The sequence below is a fragment of the Oikopleura dioica genome, chromosome PAR (genome assembly GCF_907165135.1).
Source record: "Oikopleura dioica chromosome PAR, OKI2018_I68_1.0, whole genome shotgun sequence".
Taxonomy (NCBI): Eukaryota; Metazoa; Chordata; class Appendicularia; order Copelata; family Oikopleuridae; genus Oikopleura; species Oikopleura dioica.
Genome location: NC_137293.1, coordinates 13,244,813 through 13,262,547, shown reverse-complemented (window position 1 = coordinate 13,262,547; position 17,735 = coordinate 13,244,813). Strand labels below are relative to the sequence as shown.

The window sequence follows — 17,735 nt, the reverse complement described above, 5'->3', positions numbered from 1 at the left end:
ACAATCATCTTCAATTTGGTTCCTCGTACAGCTGAAGGCCTCGACCTTCAACAACATGAACCGGAAATCGATACGAGCACGCAAGATCTCCAGACAACAGCATTAATAAGAGTTCTGAATAGGCTTACCAAAAAATCGTACCTTGAAGATGAAGGTTGGAAAATCATTTTGCATATGACAAAGATGCAAGAAAAGTATCCAGAGTATTTCAGCAGAGCTTCGTTTTCGCCAAGAAAGATGATTCAGAGAGAAATTTTTCTTAGGTACGATCTGCAGGCGTGTGAGCCGATGATTGGAACAATATGTTATTTATCTCAAGGAGAAGTCGGATTTCACTCAGTTGTCATTGATAAAATTGTTAAGAACGACAGAAACGAAGACGAGTTCGTTATAAAAGGAATGTGTTTATTTTCTTTCAGTATAATCTATATCTTGAGTCTCTTGTTATTGTCAGAAGACAAATGAACTTTATGACTTTTTTCGATAAAATATTAACACGACAAAAAGATTCAAGTGGAGCTAAAAGCTATAATCTTCCTGTTAATTCTCCTCGTTACCTTATCGATCCAATGATAGAAGGCGTCAAATATCTGTGGCCGACTGCCTATACGTTAGAACTATTGTAAAATCAACGCTGCCCGAACTCTGTGGCATTAGCCTCTGACGACAACAGATCAGATTTCTCATCCTCCCTTTGATCGGACGTTAGCAGCATATTCCCGGAAAAGCCCTTACGTGAACGTTTTAATTTTGTCGATATCTGATTGCAAAAATACTTTCGGAAGTTCCATTCTTTATGAAATAAAATTAGACATACGCTTCTCTACTTTCTATTCTGTCTACATATGCAAATAGAATAAAGATTTAGAGATCCGTTCCATAATTCTTTCAAAAGCCAGAATCGAATCAGTTTTTGAATAAGAAAAATAATTTAATGATGAGGAATTCCTTTTACTTGCTCGTATTTGAAAAAAACTCGCAAAAAGTTTTTAAAGTTAAAACCACAAGGAAGTATCTTATCTTGAGTTTACAAAACTCCTGATAAAACTGTGAAAAAAAGATAAATCAAACACGTTTTCTTAGCATGTTTTATTCATCAAGTACTGCAGAACTCTATTTCACGCGGCCTCATAACCTGATGAAACTTTCAAAACGCAAAGAGTTGAGATGAAACATATTACTTTTCGAAGAATCGGTTATCTCTCGCGCGCCCCCTGAGTTCTCATGAGTACTGCGCGCGAGTATAAAAACCGAAACAGTCAGAATTGAAACCATCAGAATACTTTCGACAAAACAATCAGAATATCAATAATGAAGATTTTCGCCTTTTTCACTGCTGTAGTCTTTTCTCAAGAAGCTGCTGATCCTTTTTCGTAAGTCAAAGTTTTTGGTTTTTTTTTTGTTAAAAAATATTTATTAGCTGCATGACTTGCAATGCGGCCAGCGTTGCCGAGTGCTTAGCCAGTTCTACCACAGTCGAGTGCCAACCAAACGAAACATCATGTGAAGTGACACTCCGAAAACGGCGAGGGAAGACTTACTTCGTCCAGGCTGGCTGCAAAGCAGTCGACGCTTGCCTCAACAACAAGAGCAACAACGCTCGCGGCCCGTGGAAGTGGCAAGAGTGCAAACCTTTCAACAATATCAAAATCGAGAATTCCGTTTGCCGACAATGTTGCGATGGAGCTACGGATTGCGTCGAAACGAACTTTTTCAACGACGATGGAACTGACGGCTCAACTAACCGATCTGACTGGCTTGGCGACTTTGTCTCCCAAGATGACTAATTTTTGTATCTTTAACCTTTCCAAACTCTGACCGACACACTTACTGTCTGACTGACATATTCTCAAAGGCGGAAAACGCCAATTGGGACTTATTTTATCATTAAATACAAAATCTAATTCCATTGCGAAAGAAATCAATATTTACGTCAGGCTGGATAAGTGAGCAGTAACTTTACGTGAAGGATAAAAAATATCTCCAGTGCATCATCTCAAGTGAATTTAAAGGCTGCTCCTGGATCGCGCGGAATCCTGGATCGCGCGGATCCCGGATCGCGCGAATTCCTTGATCACGCGGATCGGGTGATTCAGGATTCCGCGCGATCCAGGATTTCGAAAAATCTGAAATTCAATTTACAATTTTGCTTTTCTTATCAAAAATGGCCAGAACTGTTGTTAAGCCATGAAATTCTTATCTTTTCAATTTAGAAATGTAAGAATATCAAATTAATAGAACCTTCAACGAAGTCATCATTCAACTATTTTTAGTTGTTTGATTTCCGGGACCTACTTTTATGCGCAGGGATTAGCAGCGCTCAAGTTCCATTTGGAGGTGACAAATGGAAGGTATTCCCGGATTTTCGCAGGGACAGCTATTTATTTGAGAAACGTTTTGAAAAGAATCAAAAGAAGAAAATGAAGGGAATCGATGATAAATAATTTATCTTAAATAAGAATAGCTCTCAATTTTTATCCTAATCTGTCCCTATGAAAATCCGGGACTGCCATCCATTTCAAATGGACCATTTGTCACCTCCAAATGGAACTTGCGCCCTGCTAATCCCTGCGCATAAAAGTAGGTCCCGGAAATCAAACAACTAAAATCGTTGAATGATGAATTCGTTGAAGGTTCTATATTTATTTGATATTCTGACATTTCTAAATTGAAAAGATAAGAATTACATGGCTTAACTTCTCAATACACGTGGTCGGTTCAACCGACCACGGCGACTTTGAGCCGCCGTAATTTCTGTTGTGATAATCCATTTGACCTGATTTTTGAAATGTGAGCTAAGGTGTCGAAAACGAACCACTTTGTGAAATTTCGGAAGTTTTCTCAAAAGTGGTGGCGTTTTGCACCGGATTTATCTTTCACTCATCAGCTGTAAATCCAAAAAGTATTTTGCAAAATTAATTGTAAATCTTGATAGGAGAGTGTTCAACCTTTCCAGCGATATGTATTGAAACTTTTTGCTTGCCGGAAACGCAAGTTAGAGCTAAAAGTCTTGAGCGCTCTTTATCACACTCCGAATTTTGCGCGCCGCGGGGGGCTGAATAATGCATTGTGGTCCCCTCACCCGACCCCGTGTTTTGAGCGCTTAGTCGCGCGCCCGTGTATTGAGAAGTTAACAACAGTTCTGGCCATTTTTGATAAGAAAAGCAAAATTGTAAATTGAATTTCAGATTTTTCGAAATCCTGGATCGCGCAGAATCCTGAATCACCCGATCCGCGTGATCAAGGAATTCGCGCGATCCGGGATCCGCGCGATCCAGGATTCCGCGCGATCCAGGAGCAGCCGAATTTAAATCCGTCGCAGCACGGGGAGAATGATGGTTTGTGAAGACGAACGTCATAAACGAAAAATGGGTACTTTGGAGATGAGTCGATTAGATTTTTGGAGCTTATTGACTTCGGAGAAAACCGAGATGACAACAAGAGAGATATCTCAAATTGCTGCGGGTAGAATAATCCTCTTTGATTCAATTATCCAACGGTTGCCTGAAGGTTTTGGTTTGAAAATCACCAAGATGGAAGTAATCAGTAGTTAGCGTTTATTACTGATTACAAACCAAAAACAGTCGATTTCCTCGAAGCAATACGTGTTTATATGAGAATAACGGACGTTATTAGGGAAAATAATCAAAACTATTACATGTCCAAAACTTTTGAAAAGTTCAACGAACTTTGACAGGAATATCATTAAATGTATTAAATGTTTACTCAAATTTTATTCAATAAATGAACGAGCTCGATGAACTTTATGATCACGATCATGACCATCGGAAGAATTGATAATAATGTAACAGTTTGAACAATTTACATAAAGCAAGAGAAATTTTCAAATTTCTTGAGTTGGGATGGTTGCTCCGGAATTACAGGATGCTGAATCGCATCCGATTGCCATTCTTCCGGTTTTACGGTTTCCTGACTTACGCTGGTCGCCTTCTTTTTCGCCGGCTTTGATAAAATAAGTTTGGGTAGTTTAAAGCGAGAGCTTACATTGATTAAAAACTTGTTTTGCCGAGTAGACTGGCATCCTCACTTCATAGGTTGAGTGAAACATCGAGTGATCCGCCGAGAAATGATGTCGATCAAGGAAGAGCATGGGCATGAATCGATAGCCCCACTGTATCTCCCTGTTTAAATACGATGTCCGCGCTAAAAAATTGATAAATTTAGACTTTCAAGCAAAATTTCACCTTGGCAAATCATTCCAGTGCTCTCAACCGTCCCTTCCAAAATGACAATTATTTCAAAAGGCTCGTTATAGATGTCCGCTTCTGAAAGATCCCAAAATGGGCTCTTCTCGTTGATTTCATGAAAAACAATCAATGGCGTCACGAGGAAAAGCTTGTCGGCACCAGTATCGAATCCAATATTTATGTCTGAATAGTCGTTAGTAACGATTCTCTCCTTCCTTGACTTGTAATGATTGTTGTTTTAAGACTGATAGAATATCAGTAATATTCTACCTGTTTGGTCAAGAGCAATGAACTCGCCTTCTTTGAGCTGGTTCATAAATGACATCAATATAAAAATACAAAAATACTTATCAAGTCAACAAGAACCAGTTCCTTCAGTATGTCGCGATCTAACGAATTTCGCCCTGATTTTGCATTGAACAATGAGAGAATTCCTCAGATTTCCGACCCTTAAACTTCTACAACTTCTTTCAGATTGCCAAAAGTACCTGAACATAAATCCGAACTTTCCATCTCTTTGGGCAATTACAGCTTTTTCGGAGAAGATAAGTGTGTCTGTTCGATTTTTTGGTTTGGAGATTTTAATAAAAATGCAGCCGACAAGAACGGCATCCACTAACGTTCCAAGAAGACACTTTTTGTAAGCTCGAAACAGAAATCAAGCACTTTGGCTGAAAATTAGAATGTTTCTGACGTTCCTGAAAAACAAGCAGAAGAATTGCTTCGGGACAGTTGTCGGTGATGGCCCGTTTTCCATAACCGACAGTGGTTTCGGTTTCGATGAAAAATAGAAAAGCGGTCGCATAGCTGTGAACATGTTGGAAGCAAGGCTTGTGCGCTTGAGACGGATAGTAAATCAAGCCTAAATTAACATGCTAAACAAAACTGTTCGACTGAAACTCTTACTTCTGAGAATATTTCTGTATTTTTCATATTTTCCATTGAAGACGCCAGCAACACTCATAGAATTCATAACAATCGAAGCGATTCTTCGATCTCGCGCTACTTGCATAAAGTTAATCTTGTCAGTTTCATTCGCTTTTGCTAGTTTGACAAAGTTGTCCATGAACAATTGCTGCGCTTGCCAGTATGCTACAATTTTTTAGCAAGAGTTTGGGGCTCAGCACGGGACTTACCAAGATCACCGCGGATAAAAGCGACAACCCAGTAAAGAAATGAAAAGATGACCCAGATAATAGCATAGAAGCCGATAAACAAGGCGATACTTAAAAATATAACTAGTTAACTTTTATCTAAATTTACTTTCCATAATTTCGAGATCGACAATTTTACCTGTACATCCAGTCAAGATCCACGAATGTAGTGAAGAGATCGGACATATATTTCTCGCGTTTGTCTTGTGCCGCTTGTCGTATATTACAGTGGCCATTTTTTCGCATAAATCTCGGTACTTTCGGTCTCTCGGGTTTTCCCTTTCCAACATTAGCATGGCTCGCTCGCCTAAAAACATCATAAACGAATCGAATAATTTTGAAAAGACACTCAGATTCGTTCGAGCTGAGTCGCGACAAAAGTGTATATTTTTCGCCTTTCATTTAAGTTAACCAGAATTATGGCAAATACAGTACGCTGCTCAGAAGATTTGAACAAATGGCTTATAAATTTATGAGCGGACTTAAATATAACCACGCTTTGATGTAATGCTGTTGGTCAGATTAGCTCCTTAATTAAGTGTCCGCGTTTTTATTATTGATGAAAGGGTTCAAGTCGTATTTTACGCAATTCTCATTTTTTTTCTGACACTTGGTCTATTGAGTCAGTGAGTTCATTTATGGGGATCTTGAGTTCAAGATATCATTAAGTTCATTAAGAGAGCGTTCTCTGGTTGAGTAAAATACCCGTTTTATACTTTTTATAGATTTTTTAAACTCGAAAAAAGGGGAAAATTTCTCTTATATTTCATATCAAAAACAACCTTCTCTTGATCGTTGATGCTCTTTCCAGCATTTTGCTGGTTGTCGTCTATTTTTATGATTAGAAGACTGGGAAAAATGGAGCATTCAGTTGTGAATTGTCTGATGTGACGGGAGCATTATGGAAATGGGATGATTCTGCGGACAGAGGATGGTATTAAATGGAAGAATATTGCACCGTCAAGGGATCATCTCCTGGGTCATCAACATACACCAGAGCGACAACTAGTTCGATAACTATTCAGTCCGCTTTATTCAGTTAATCACGGTATATACGGTAGTATACTCTTCTGAGCTTGATAATCAGTGAACAACTGAAGATGTACGTTAACTGATCTGGCTTATTTCTTTCTTGGTGCCTACTTAAGATTTCAATTCTGAAACTTTGAAGCTGTTTTTTTAGAATAATCAACAAAAGATTTTTTTTAAGCTCACTTTAAAATTGACTTGTTAGATTTCTTACGTGCTAGTTTCTGGCGTCGGGTAAAACCGCGTCAGCATTGGAACCATCAACGCTAAAATCACATGCTATCTGTAGATTTTAATTTCTGATGAAGTGATTCATCTTTAATTTCTAGTGTTTAAACCTGGTGCGAGCAGATTTTTTGCCAAGTCGCCTGGTTTTATCATCTTAGAAAAGAGTTCGAAAAATACGAATAAAATTTGCCGAAATAGGTGGTTAATGGAATCTCTAGCTTGACGATCAAATCATTTTTGAGAGATTTCCTTTTTTTCGATGCCAGCTTATTTAATTACTTATTCATGAGCAGTTCTGCCCGTTGAACCGCACCTGGTTAGGGCAGTCTTGGAGCGAAATAACAACTTATCGGGGTGATATTTAGTCAGCCGATATCCATGCATATAAATGCGCCTAATTAACTTTTAACCTCGCCGTTCCGAGGAAGGAAATCCACAAAAAATCAATTAAATATTCTAATATCTCTAAGCAGCAGGATATTATAATTCTAATCAGGGTTTAAGTTTTGTCTCTTTGTCTTTTGCCTCCAATACATATAAAAAACGCCTATTTTTCAGTTGAAAATGAGCGACTGAAAAAAGAAGAGCTCTTTATCGTGTTAGAAGATATAAAATCGGGCTTATCTTCTAAAGATTATAGATTTCCGCGCGTGTCCGCAAAGGTTTATCCACGAGTGCCATTACTGTTTCTGTACCTTCCAAAGAAACTGCTGGCATAAGTGCGAATACTGTCAGTTGGCGAGGAGTATTTGGACAAGCGAGAGCCTCCTGGTCGCGACTGAGCCCAGTCTCGAGAGTCGTACGAAAGTCGACTTGCACGGCCAGAGGTAAATGCACCCCATGTGTCTTTGAAAGGGTTCACAATTAAAGAGCTCGGTTCGAGCTGGTCTTTTGAAAGAAGGTTGAACACCGAGACTGAGGTCGCGAAGTCTGACTGAAGGGAGATATGAGACTTGCGCCGTCCCCCTTGAAATGGGCCTGCGTCGAGGTCATAAGTACTGTAAAGGTTCAGATTTCTGTTTAAAAAAATCTTCAATTTTTGAGCTTATTTATCCTTAAGTTGAACCACTAACTGACAGTTATTTGGCTCAATCGCCTTGCCATAATCAAGTCTCTTTTTAATCTCTTTCACAGTTTATTATTTCAAAAAATAAAGCCTTTTAAAATGGTTTCTTTTGTACTCAAGTTGGGATGAAATGAATGTGTGCAACTAAAACCGACTGTTCGGTCGGTTGGAGGCACAGTTGCCTCGCTGAATTAAAAATGAAAAACTCATTGTGGAAAGTACAACTATAATCTATGCACTGTCGTGGTGACAAGGTACATGAAGCTTGTCATTGAAGTAGTTGTCCACTTAAAATTTTAGAAGCTTTCTTTTAGAAAGTGTTAAAAAAACTTTAGGGCAATCTCCAAAAGGACCTTCTGAAAAGTTTATCGCAAAGTATTTTTTCTTTGCTTCTATGAAATATTCAATCTTAACTTTGATGTAGCGGGGTACTCGGTCGGGCGCCATAAATGACTGTCCTCTATTAGCCCTCATCTTAGTTAGTGTGAGGGTTAGGGGACCCTACCTGCTAGGGAGTCCCGGGGGCGAAGCTCCCTTGGTTAGGCCTTTGGGGGGCCTGGGGGCGTAGCCCGTGGGTTAGGCTTAGGCTTAGAGGCTCCCCGACTTTTGACCCCCTACTACGGTAGTAGTACTACCTTTGCTTGACTTTTTGATCAACAACAAAACTAATACCTACCCCATTCTCATAAAAGAAGCCGAGATAAGAGTCGTCAACATTTCGGGATCGGTCGTCATTCTTTTCAACATAAAATTCGAGTTTGAAATAAAGTCACTCAAATTGAATGATTCAAATCTCAAATTCAAGTATAAAACGTTCAAACTCTAAGTAAAGCCTCTTTCAAACACGCCATCCGGTTTTCCCCTTGTAATTGATGGAAGCGTAAAAGCTCGGCCAACCTCTCGAAAGGATTTTTTTCTTTTATCGCCGACGTAAAATCCGTCCGGCTCTTTTTCCAGAGGCTCTTTCTCTGCCTTCTTTTGTGCTTTCATGTTGCATGGAATTCGTCCAAATCGAAAAAGGAAACGTTTGTTTTTCTCCGATTATATTAAAAGATTATTGTTTCGTCGCCCTGACTATATAGAAGGCACGTTTATGCGATTGTCGATAACTATCTGACAGCTAGCAAAGCTAAACAAAAGTGACCAAACTTATTTTCCCTTTCAATAAAATCAATTTTTCTCATTTGATGAAAGAATTAAAAAAACTGTCAAATGCGTTTATGAAGATTTTCATCAAAAAAATCGACTGTTACCTTTCTAAGTTATCGTATTTAAAAGTAGATCCCGGCGTCAAATTGGAGTCCTTGTTGATTCCCAAAAACTGGTTATCATAGTGTAAGTTCGAGTACGAATACTCGGAACTGACATCTGTGAAAATTAATACTTAAACGAAGCAGGTTTTACAAGAAGTGTTGAGTAGTCATCAAATCTTGCAATAATTAAAATATTAACTATCCTAAGGCAGCAGTGCCATTTCCATATCCGAGCATTTCAAGCTTGGGGCTTTGCTTGATTCTCTGGGAAAGACGTGCAAAAGTATTCTTCATTATTTCTGGTCAAAAGACTTAAAAGACATCCAAGTTGTTGTTTTTTGCCTTTATAAAGTGGCCCGTTGAATATTTATGTATCAATGTAAGATAAACATAGCAGTCGTGTTCATGTCAAAAACTCTTTTTTGAAGCTTAATATTCTCTGGCAGGTCTTTTGTGAAATATTCTGAATGCTGAAAATAGCAAATGCTATTGTCAGAATCATTGTTGATTTTCAAATGCTAATTGAGCTGACTTCATTTTGAATGATTGGTGACAGATCCCTTCGTGAGCAACCTTGATCTTATTTACCTGTTATAAGGCGGCGGATTGATCCTGCACTTCGTGCCAGGTATTGAAGATCCGAACTCGAGCTCGCTGTTGAACTGAAAAGTAATTTAATATTGGTGAAGGTAAGGGAGAATTTTTGAGATTCCGACCACGATAGAATCTATCGGATAGATTAAAGATATTTTTTCTTCATTTCGCTGGGGGAATAATAACTTGCCAAAGAGGATTAACGAGAGTTGTCTTTCAATAATTCGCTTCCTCAAGTGAACAAGCTCGTTCAACTTAATATTAAACAAGTCCTCAGCATCTTGTATTAATAATTGTTTGAAGAGATTGTTTGAAAAGGAAATCAAGTAACCTTTATTTTTATACTTGCACATTTGCAGCCTTGGATCAGAATAATTCACCCCTTTTAGCAAAATGATGGATTAAGTCACCAAAAATATGAAAAGGGCGCATAAAAAATCTTCTAACATGTAATATGGACCTCAAATACTAATTTACATGTAACATGTGATAGACAAAATTCTTTCAGCAAATTATAAAAAATGATTCTAAAAGCTCCTGAATATTTTTTCATATTTACCAAACTGATATGTATTTTTTACTATATACATGTTTAACTAGTATATAGTTAAAAATAATATAAACAAATTGGGGTAGTTAATTTTGATGATCTACCTGGGCATAGAGCAAAGTCGCCATTTCATTTCTAAAAGCATTATTCGGAAGTCCGACGCAAGCGCTCTTCTTTTTTTGCTCATTCATTTTCTTCTTTTTCTTGACCTTCGTGTCGTTCTTCTCTTTCTTGTTCTCACTAGAATCGCAGTTATGATGGACGTCCGTCTCGGTATTTGTATAATGTACTTTAGCTGCTCTTGAATTGAACAATTTTGGGGACTCAGAAAGGTACTCAGTAGCTAAATATTTCACCTGCTATTAAATATTTAGAAGGAGGAAATCTGAAAAGAAATGGACAAGCGTCTGATTTTGCGTTTCATTTCTGAATACTACTTGCCCGTCACTAATACTAATGCCTTGTTGTCAAACAAAATTAAACAAAAAGTCAGCCGCATTTCTAATGAAAGATTAATTTATATCTCGGGGCACGCGGTACGCTTAGCAAATGGAGATCTCAATCAGTTGATGTCAGAATATTTTCAATCTATTTTAGAATTCTAAAGTTTAAATCTGACTTTGAGAATCTATTTGACCACTTTCAAAACGTTTCTTTTCAGAAGCGCCATTCTTACAATTTCTTCTTATTTTCTCACCTTTTGTAAGATCATCTTTCTTGTAAAAAAATATAACAGTCCCTGATTTTCTCTGTCCTCAAGAATAAGCCAAATTTCTAAAAGAACTCCTCAAAGAAAAGGACTTTTAAGTATTCATCCCTTTTCTCACACAAAAGAAGGCTGATATTCTTAATTATTTAACTATAATCAAAAACAGAAGCTTTTAGAATATTTTGTATTGAGGAGATGGGCCATCTCAGATGGCTATTTTTCTTACTTTTCTGAAGAGTTTTGAACGGCGGTATTCGTTGATTTCCTCGAAACAGCGTTAATCGTCTCTATCAGCCTGGATGTCCGTTTGCCCATATTGCCCTGTTCTTTCTTGTGGAATGAGTTCTCTTTGAAAGAGCTTTGAAAAGGGGCACATCCGCAGGTCCACAGTGACATTATTTTCTTTCGCATAAATGTTTAACCCGTACTCGGGTAGTAGACGCGATTTGATTACTTAAAAACGCAAATCACCTTTCAAAGCTCATTTCTTTCGAGGATTCAGGCGCCATTTGCATCCGCAGCTGTTCAATAGGAATACCTTCATTGGATAATTGTTGCAGCCAGTGATAAAATTATAAATTTAGACTGTCAAATCAAATTTGTCATTCAAGGATCCACGTTTTAGTTCTTATTTTTAGTCATTCCGCCAATCACATTGGGAGTAATTAACCATTCCTTTTATAAATGCGACTTTTTCCATCATTCTTTGGCAAATTTAACACTGAGTTTATAATTATGATTATCAAAATTGTTTTTCTTTTTCTGAAATTGTGCTAAATTTCCTGTCGGAATAAGACGAATCTTCCTCGTTGTTTGATTCCATCATATTTCTCTACCTCTGTGGGATTGTTTTTTTCTTCGTTTTCTGCCAATTATTTGTTAATTTTAATGAATTCGAATTAGTGGTGCGAACCGACGGGAGACGGCTGAGATCGGATAAAGAATTCAAATCTGAATGCTATTGATGAAAATCAGTCGATAGCTACTGTACTCTGTTTTATATAAAACGCTTATTACTGTATATAAATCACGGTCAGATGATTTATAGCCGTTTGAATTTTAACCGTGGCTTGATGAAAGTAGATCCTACTTTTATCGCCTTCTCTTGTCTGGTTATATTCTGGAGTTAAACAGACTCTATTGAACTACAGTGTTGTTTAGTATTTTATGTGTTGGCATTAGAGTGAAGGGCTCTCTTTAAACTAACAAGTAATTAAATATTTTAAGCACGAACATTGCTGCTCTTTAATTTGATCGACGGCTGCATTCAACGAGCCATTCATGAACTGTCTTAAAATCGTTACTGTGCCACATTTGACGGGTTATTTTGGTATTCATGCATTTTGATGACTTCATTACTGCAAATTATTGCCAATAAATGGTGTCTGGTTTTATTCAGCCATAGAATTGGAAAATTCGCATTATTTTCGAGGAGTGTTTATATTTACCCCACATGAGTTCTTTATGTACAATTTATGTGCTCTTGCTCGAAAATATTGACATTGGCCGAAAATGGAAGATTTCGAAAATAGTTCATATTATCCTCATTTGGTTTTGCGATGCTTTTTAACTGGAAGAGAGCAGCTACTCAGGCGGCAAAGAAAACATATGATTATGTCATCGTTGGTGGCGGTTCTGCAGGCTGCGTTTTAGCAAACAGATTGACTGAATGTGGATCAAAGTCAGTTCTACTCTTAGAAGCGGGGCCGAGCGATGTGCCCGTTCATAACAAGCTCGGAAAATTGATCAACTGGACGATCCACATGCCCTCGGCGATGATGTACAACCTGAACCACGACAAGTACAACTGGTTCTATCACACGGTCCCGCAGCCAAACGTCAACAATCGAAAGTTCTACTGGCCAAGAGGCCGAGTTCTTGGAGGATCAAGTTCGCTCAATGCAATGGTTTACGTGAGAGGGCATGCAGAGGATCAAAATAGATGGGCGAGAGAGTGCGGTGACGAGACATGGAATTATGACCATATGTTACCTTATTTCAAAAGAGCTCAGTGCTTTTACAAAGGTGGTGATTTATATCGAGGGGGAGATGGACCTCTTCACGTAACTGAGGGGTCTTTCGAAGCAACACCCTTATTTGATGCATTTATCGAAGCTGGCGTTCAAGCCGGTTACCCGAAATCAGATGATCTCAATGGCTTCCAGGTTCGATACAAATTAATATAGAATACAATTGATTTATAGCAAGAGGGCTTCGGTCGACTACCATGTACCGTAAATATTAACGAAGGAACAAGATGGAACACTGCATCTGCATATTTGAGGCCTGCTCTCAAGCGGGAAAATCTCGACGTTCTTACGAGCACCTTTACTGATAAGGAACTTGGGATAATTTTTTTTTTTTGTCAATTAATCATACCATTATCCGGTCATAGATCCTCTTCAATCGCACAACTGCTACTGGCGTTCAAATTTCTCACTTCAAAAGAGCAGACAAAAAGGTAGAAATTAACGCTGGTGAAGTGATTCTTTGCTCTGGAGCGATCAACTCGCCACAACTGCTCCTTCAATCTGGTATTGGAAATGCGGATGAGCTCAAATCTGTCGGAGTAGAGCCGCGCATCAACTTGCCTGGTGTTGGAGAGAATCTCCAGGATCATCTGGAGGTTTATGTTCAGCACAAGACGACCAGGGGCAAATCACTTTATAAATACCAGCATATTCCTTGGATGCAGGCTATCGGGGTTCAGTGGTTTCTTCAAGGCAAGGGAGTTTGTGCTGGGAATCAAATGCATGCCGGAGCTTTCATCAGATCACGGTTTGAGTTTACTAGATCAGGATTTTCATTTTTCATTCTAGCGCCGATCCAGAAATTAACCACCCAGATATTCAATTCCACTTCCTCCCGTCGCAAGTAATTGACCACGGTCGAACTCTACCAAAAGAAGAAGCTTTTCAAGCTCATGTTGGCACTTTACGGGCTAAGTCCTTCGGAAGCCTCAAGCTCAAGTCAAACAATCCACGTGATCATCCTGTTATTGATCCACGGTTTGTTATTAACCTCAACTCAAATTTCAAAGCATCTTCAGATATTTCACGGATCCAGTTGACTTGCCCGATCTCGTAGCTGCTGTTAAACTTACTCGAGAAATTTTTGCCCAAAAGGCAATGGACGAGCATCGTCTCGAAGAAATCATCCCTGGAAAAAAATATCAATCCGACTCAGAGATCGCCGAATGGGTCAAAGAAGCCGCCGAGACAGCGTATCATCCTAGTTGCTCCGCAAAAATGGGAAAAGAAGATGACCCGATGACAGTTGTTAACTCAAAATGCATGGTCATGGGTGCTCAAAATCTAAGAGTCGTTGATTCTTCCATCATGCCTTCTGTTGCCTCAGGTAAGAATAGAGCTGAGGTCTAAAAAAAAGTTATCATTCAGGAAATTTGAATGCACCCACGATTGCTATCGCTGAAAGAGCATCAGATATAATTAGAGGCTTCGAACCATTGGTGAGTCGTAATTGAGATTGAATGCAATATCTTTATACGTCAATTAAATCTTTAGCACATGCCAAATACACCTGTCTTCAAATCGGATACCTCAAAACAACGATAAACGCGTCAAGAAAAAATACTGCTTCAGTCTATTAGTAATAGACTATTACCATTATATCAAAAATTAAAGCAAACCGAAATCGAATAGAAAACATCCATTATTCTTGCTTATTTTGTTAAATAAATATCATCTTCGTATCTGCACAGATCTTTAGTTTCTGAAGCTTCGAATTGTTCGGACATCGTCGAACTCCGCGAAGGGCAATTCATAATCATCCACGGAGTCAAACTCGTCGGTCAGCGTAGAGGTGCACGTGAAAGCCACCAGTAGCCTTAATGACATTTAATGAATATTAATTTTGTATGGCGTACTTTTTCAACTTCTTAGTAACGCTTTGTTTTCTTCTGAGATTCGCGCCGGATGGAAGAACATCATTTCTCTTTGACATTTAAAAAAAGAACTGATTGGGTTCAAACTGTTTTTAAACCCTTTGCAGTGAAGGTGCGTGGATTAAAAGAATGAAATTGGGCTAAGCAAAAGGTAATTTGTGGTCTAAAAGAGCAGGGATTATTATGTCAACTCATTTCTATTTCAAGAAAAAACAAATTGAACTCTTCCTATTAAATATTCAAGAGCCTCCAGCAGGAAAACTGAAATAAATATCTCGCTTCAAAACATTCAGTATCATTTTTCTAGAGATTTCATTTATTTAATTCTAATCAGTAGAAATCAGTGTCTTCAATGTCTCTAACGCTCATAAATCCAGACCAATTTGCCGCTGAGAAGCTTCTTCCAGGAGTTATCGGAACAATCGGCCTGCCATAGACATCCTCTCTTCCTTCATCGAGCTTTTTTGAGAAATAGCGGAGGATTACCCACATTATAGACGGCCCTATCGGTTATTAAAAATCAATGGCCGTACCATAAATGCTTACCTATAAGAAAAAGGTTGACCATGAGACCAGCAAGAATATAAAAATCAAAGTTCGTTTTCTGTCCACAAATATCACTCATCGTCCTGTTTTATTTTCTCGTCGACAAAAATGGACGTTCATTGAAAAGGAAGAGTACCGAAGAGTAAGTATGAAACCAGCTATGTTGCGATTGATGAATAATTTAGCGCAGCTGTCTTCCCGGTCGAACCACTCGATATCAAAAACATTTTCAGCTCCGTATTGCTTGATATATAAAATTATCTGCATGATGAAACTCAGAGTTGATCAGTTTTTATGGGAGGTTTATTTGACTGATAAGAATCGAAGATCAAGGTGAGAGAGAAATGGACGAAAGGTTTCAATAAGAAGTCGGTGTATGTGTGTTTTTAAGTCTTTGCTCGTGAGTTGGTTGAAGTACTAGAAGAGTCGGACGACATTTTCTCGTCTTTTTCAGCATGTTGAAAAATAAAAAAAATAATTTGGGGCGATTCAAAATTGATTTATTTCTGCAAAAGTCTTTAGAATCATGTTATGATTATCTTTCAACAGTTCCTGAAGTTTTTCTGGCATGTTGGGCATCGTTTGTTGAGAAAGCGGCCGAAATTGTCATCTCTCCAATCACGGCCAATCATCATGTGCCTTCCCAAACGGTGACGCTGGTATAGGCGAGGTATTTGACGACCGGCCGCCGGTGGGTTTGCGACGTTATCCGCCAGAGGATCTGCAGCATTGTTGTCTCCTAAAGATTCTTTTGGGAAGAGACTTTGACAACTTTCTTACCTTCTGCGCCGGCAGGTGCAGGTTGAGCATCGGCAGCAACGGGATCCCCAGGGACATCAAGTCTCACGCCATAAGGACGGGCTGCTCTTCTTGCAATTCGCGCTTGGCGGGGACCCCGTCGTATTTCATCAGCTGCCTGCCGTAGTTCTACTGCCATTTGTCGTGCTTGTTCTGCTTCTCGCCGTACTCCATCAAACCCATTGAATAGACGTTGTTGCTCGTCGAGAAAAGCATTGATTCGATGACGGCGTCTTTCTTCTCTATCATTGTTGGCGTCGTCTTTACATGGTTCCTCCTTGTTTTCAAGAAAATCGAGTAACATAAAGGGGAGCCGTTCCTAGGACTCTGTCAATGCAGTCTTTGCAGAAACGATGGCCACAGTTTATAAGACACACCATGTGCTTTTCTTCCGTGCCACAGATCTCCTTGCAAATCGGACACTCAAACTCGCCAACTTTTCCCGGCTTTTCGTCGGGTTTCTGTTGATCTCGCTTGTATCGAACTTCAAATGTTCGGATTCTTTCTTCTGCACTATCGAGGGATTTTTCGTTCGTTTCAATCTTCTTGTTGATAGTCTCGTACTTTTTATCGAGGACATCTTTCTGGGCACTTTTCAATTGAATCTCAGCGGCTGTTCGATGTTTTTAATTGAATTCTTGGAATTAATATTCATTTATTTATTCATTCATTATTTTATTAAAACATTCCTAGTTCGTCGATATCGCGCTTCAATCGTTGGCTAGTCTGTCGATCAAGGAGAAGTTCGTCATTGAGGATGGCAATCTGAAAATTATAATTCGTGAAACTCATTATAAGACAAAGAAAACATTGCTAAATTGGCTTACCGCATTATAATCAGCTTCCATTTCATTCAAGGAAGAATTCAAGTTGTTGAGAATAGCCTGTCGACGATCACGAAACTCCTGTTGAATGTTCGCATAGTTTTTCACGTCTGAAAAGCTCATGAATTGATAAAAACAAACCACCGCTAGTTACCTTGATTGTCGAATTCATCAGCTGGAGATGGGGGATTGAACGCGTGGGAAGGGCCAGGCATGTCTTCGTCTCGGAGATCTTCGTCGCTCATGTCGTTCCTCGCCTGCTTAAAATGAAAAATCTGCTTGTGAAGGGGAAAACAGCCCGGCTGCGGATTGGGCGCGCCGATTCTGAGTCATTTTTCCTTTCCAAGACGAGAAAAACTTCGATTTATTACAGCTCTCTCGCAGCGTTCTCACCTCAATGACGATCACGTCCGGATCAATTTTCATCCGCTTCGCTTCCGTCTCTTGGTTCATCTTCAGTTCTCTCTTGGCAAGTTCTATTTTCTCGTGATTTATTTTCGTTCTCAGAGCTGGCTTGCGTCCCATGAGTGTTCTCTCGGGCGCGCGCGAGCGTTATGGTCTCTGATTTGGAATTCGCGATGAAAGGGAGACCGACTAAAAATGACGAATGCTGACAAAATTATCGTTTTTCTCGGCAATTATCAATGGGCTGTTTATTTTTATGATCGAAAATATCGGCGTGATACCTTTTTTGACGAAATGATAAAGTCTGATAAAGTAGAAGTGCGGGAAAATAAAACGCGTTGGAATTTATGAAAAATGTGACTGACTGTAATGATTGTGACTGTTCTGGTGTGCCAATAAAATACAGATGGCGCCATCATCTGGTAACGCGTGTTAATCAGAGTATGACCGGAAAATGGGTTTTTATA

General features: G+C 39.0%; 5 protein-coding genes across 8 annotated transcripts in view; 2 read left to right on the top strand and 3 right to left on the bottom strand.

Moving 5' to 3' along the window:
* The window catches only part of LOC145703927 (solute carrier family 25 member 3-like), a 43,493-nt gene extending 29,812 nt beyond the window's left edge, over window positions 1-13,681 (bottom strand). For both annotated transcript variants that reach the window (XM_081781342.1, XM_081781343.1), the window contains exon 1: window positions 13,678-13,681. The gene's annotated coding sequence lies outside the window, so the exon portion shown is untranslated. The remainder of the gene's footprint in view (window positions 1-13,677) is intronic.
* Window positions 1,237-1,995, top strand: LOC145704124 (uncharacterized). The gene is made up of 2 exons (XM_081781561.1): window positions 1,237-1,373; window positions 1,421-1,995. Exons 1-2 carry the CDS (start codon window positions 1,312-1,314, stop codon window positions 1,785-1,787), a joined length of 429 nt encoding a protein of 142 aa, XP_081637687.1. The 5' UTR covers window positions 1,237-1,311; the 3' UTR covers window positions 1,788-1,995.
* Window positions 3,759-11,187, bottom strand: LOC145701953 (G protein-activated inward rectifier potassium channel 4-like). The gene is made up of 13 exons (XM_081779165.1): window positions 11,018-11,187; window positions 10,187-10,382; window positions 9,527-9,600; window positions 5,502-5,669; window positions 5,345-5,433; window positions 5,115-5,300; window positions 4,903-5,070; window positions 4,697-4,853; window positions 4,575-4,657; window positions 4,479-4,508; window positions 4,206-4,391; window positions 4,006-4,164; window positions 3,759-3,963 (listed from the first exon to the last, which is right to left on the bottom strand). Exons 1-13 carry the CDS (start codon window positions 11,185-11,187, stop codon window positions 3,845-3,847), a joined length of 1,785 nt encoding a protein of 594 aa, XP_081635291.1. The 3' UTR covers window positions 3,759-3,844.
* LOC145703945 (choline dehydrogenase, mitochondrial-like) lies at window positions 12,350-14,476 on the top strand. Its single transcript, XM_081781362.1, has 7 exons — window positions 12,350-12,956; window positions 12,996-13,131; window positions 13,188-13,569; window positions 13,611-13,799; window positions 13,841-14,148; window positions 14,190-14,260; window positions 14,316-14,476. Exons 1-7 carry the CDS (start codon window positions 12,351-12,353, stop codon window positions 14,364-14,366), a joined length of 1,743 nt encoding a protein of 580 aa, XP_081637488.1. The 5' UTR covers window position 12,350; the 3' UTR covers window positions 14,367-14,476.
* A 1,056-nt stretch (window positions 14,477-15,532) lies between these two features.
* On the bottom strand, window positions 15,533-17,622 carry LOC145704849 (uncharacterized). 3 transcript variants are annotated; one of them, XM_081782315.1, is made up of 8 exons: window positions 17,550-17,622; window positions 17,257-17,457; window positions 17,018-17,123; window positions 16,867-16,973; window positions 16,731-16,804; window positions 16,022-16,654; window positions 15,789-15,980; window positions 15,533-15,681 (listed from the first exon to the last, which is right to left on the bottom strand). In XM_081782315.1, the coding sequence occupies exons 2-6, from the start codon at window positions 17,386-17,388 to the stop codon at window positions 16,324-16,326; spliced, it is 750 nt and encodes a 249-aa protein (XP_081638441.1). In that variant the 5' UTR covers window positions 17,389-17,457; window positions 17,550-17,622; the 3' UTR covers window positions 15,533-15,681; window positions 15,789-15,980; window positions 16,022-16,323. The 3 variants fall into 3 exon arrangements, with proteins under 3 accessions (XP_081638441.1, XP_081638444.1, XP_081638442.1); XM_081782318.1 differs by having other exon boundaries at window positions 17,018-17,120; XM_081782316.1 differs by lacking the exon at window positions 17,550-17,622 and having other exon boundaries at window positions 17,257-17,496.
* Between the last annotated feature and the right edge of the window lie 113 nt (window positions 17,623-17,735).

Excerpts from the sequence above, each read along its gene's own strand:
- LOC145704849 (XM_081782315.1), bottom strand. The coding sequence starts at position 17,388 with ATGGGACGCAAGCCAGCTCTGAGAACGAAAATAAATCACGAGAAAATA. Across the intron at positions 16,805-16,866 it reads TGGAAGCTGATTATAATGCG|ATTGCCATCCTCAATGACGA; the intron begins GTAAGCCAATTT and ends TATAATTTTCAG. Across the intron at positions 16,655-16,730 it reads AAGCGCGATATCGACGAACT|AGCCGCTGAGATTCAATTGA; the intron begins AGGAATGTTTTA and ends AAAACATCGAAC.
- LOC145704124 (XM_081781561.1), top strand. The coding sequence starts at position 1,312 with ATGAAGATTTTCGCCTTTTTCACTGCTGTAGTCTTTTCTCAAGAAGCT. Across the intron at positions 1,374-1,420 it reads GAAGCTGCTGATCCTTTTTC|CTGCATGACTTGCAATGCGG; the intron begins GTAAGTCAAAGT and ends AATATTTATTAG.
- LOC145703945 (XM_081781362.1), top strand. The coding sequence starts at position 12,351 with ATGCTTTTTAACTGGAAGAGAGCAGCTACTCAGGCGGCAAAGAAAACA. Across the intron at positions 13,570-13,610 it reads GGAGCTTTCATCAGATCACG|CGCCGATCCAGAAATTAACC; the intron begins GTTTGAGTTTAC and ends TTTTCATTCTAG. Across the intron at positions 14,149-14,189 it reads CATGCCTTCTGTTGCCTCAG|GAAATTTGAATGCACCCACG; the intron begins GTAAGAATAGAG and ends GTTATCATTCAG.
- LOC145701953 (XM_081779165.1), bottom strand. The coding sequence starts at position 11,187 with ATGTCACTGTGGACCTGCGGATGTGCCCCTTTTCAAAGCTCTTTCAAA. Across the intron at positions 5,434-5,501 it reads GATCTTGACTGGATGTACAG|TATCGCCTTGTTTATCGGCT; the intron begins GTAAAATTGTCG and ends TATATTTTTAAG. Across the intron at positions 5,301-5,344 it reads TTTTATCCGCGGTGATCTTG|CATACTGGCAAGCGCAGCAA; the intron begins GTAAGTCCCGTG and ends AAAAAATTGTAG.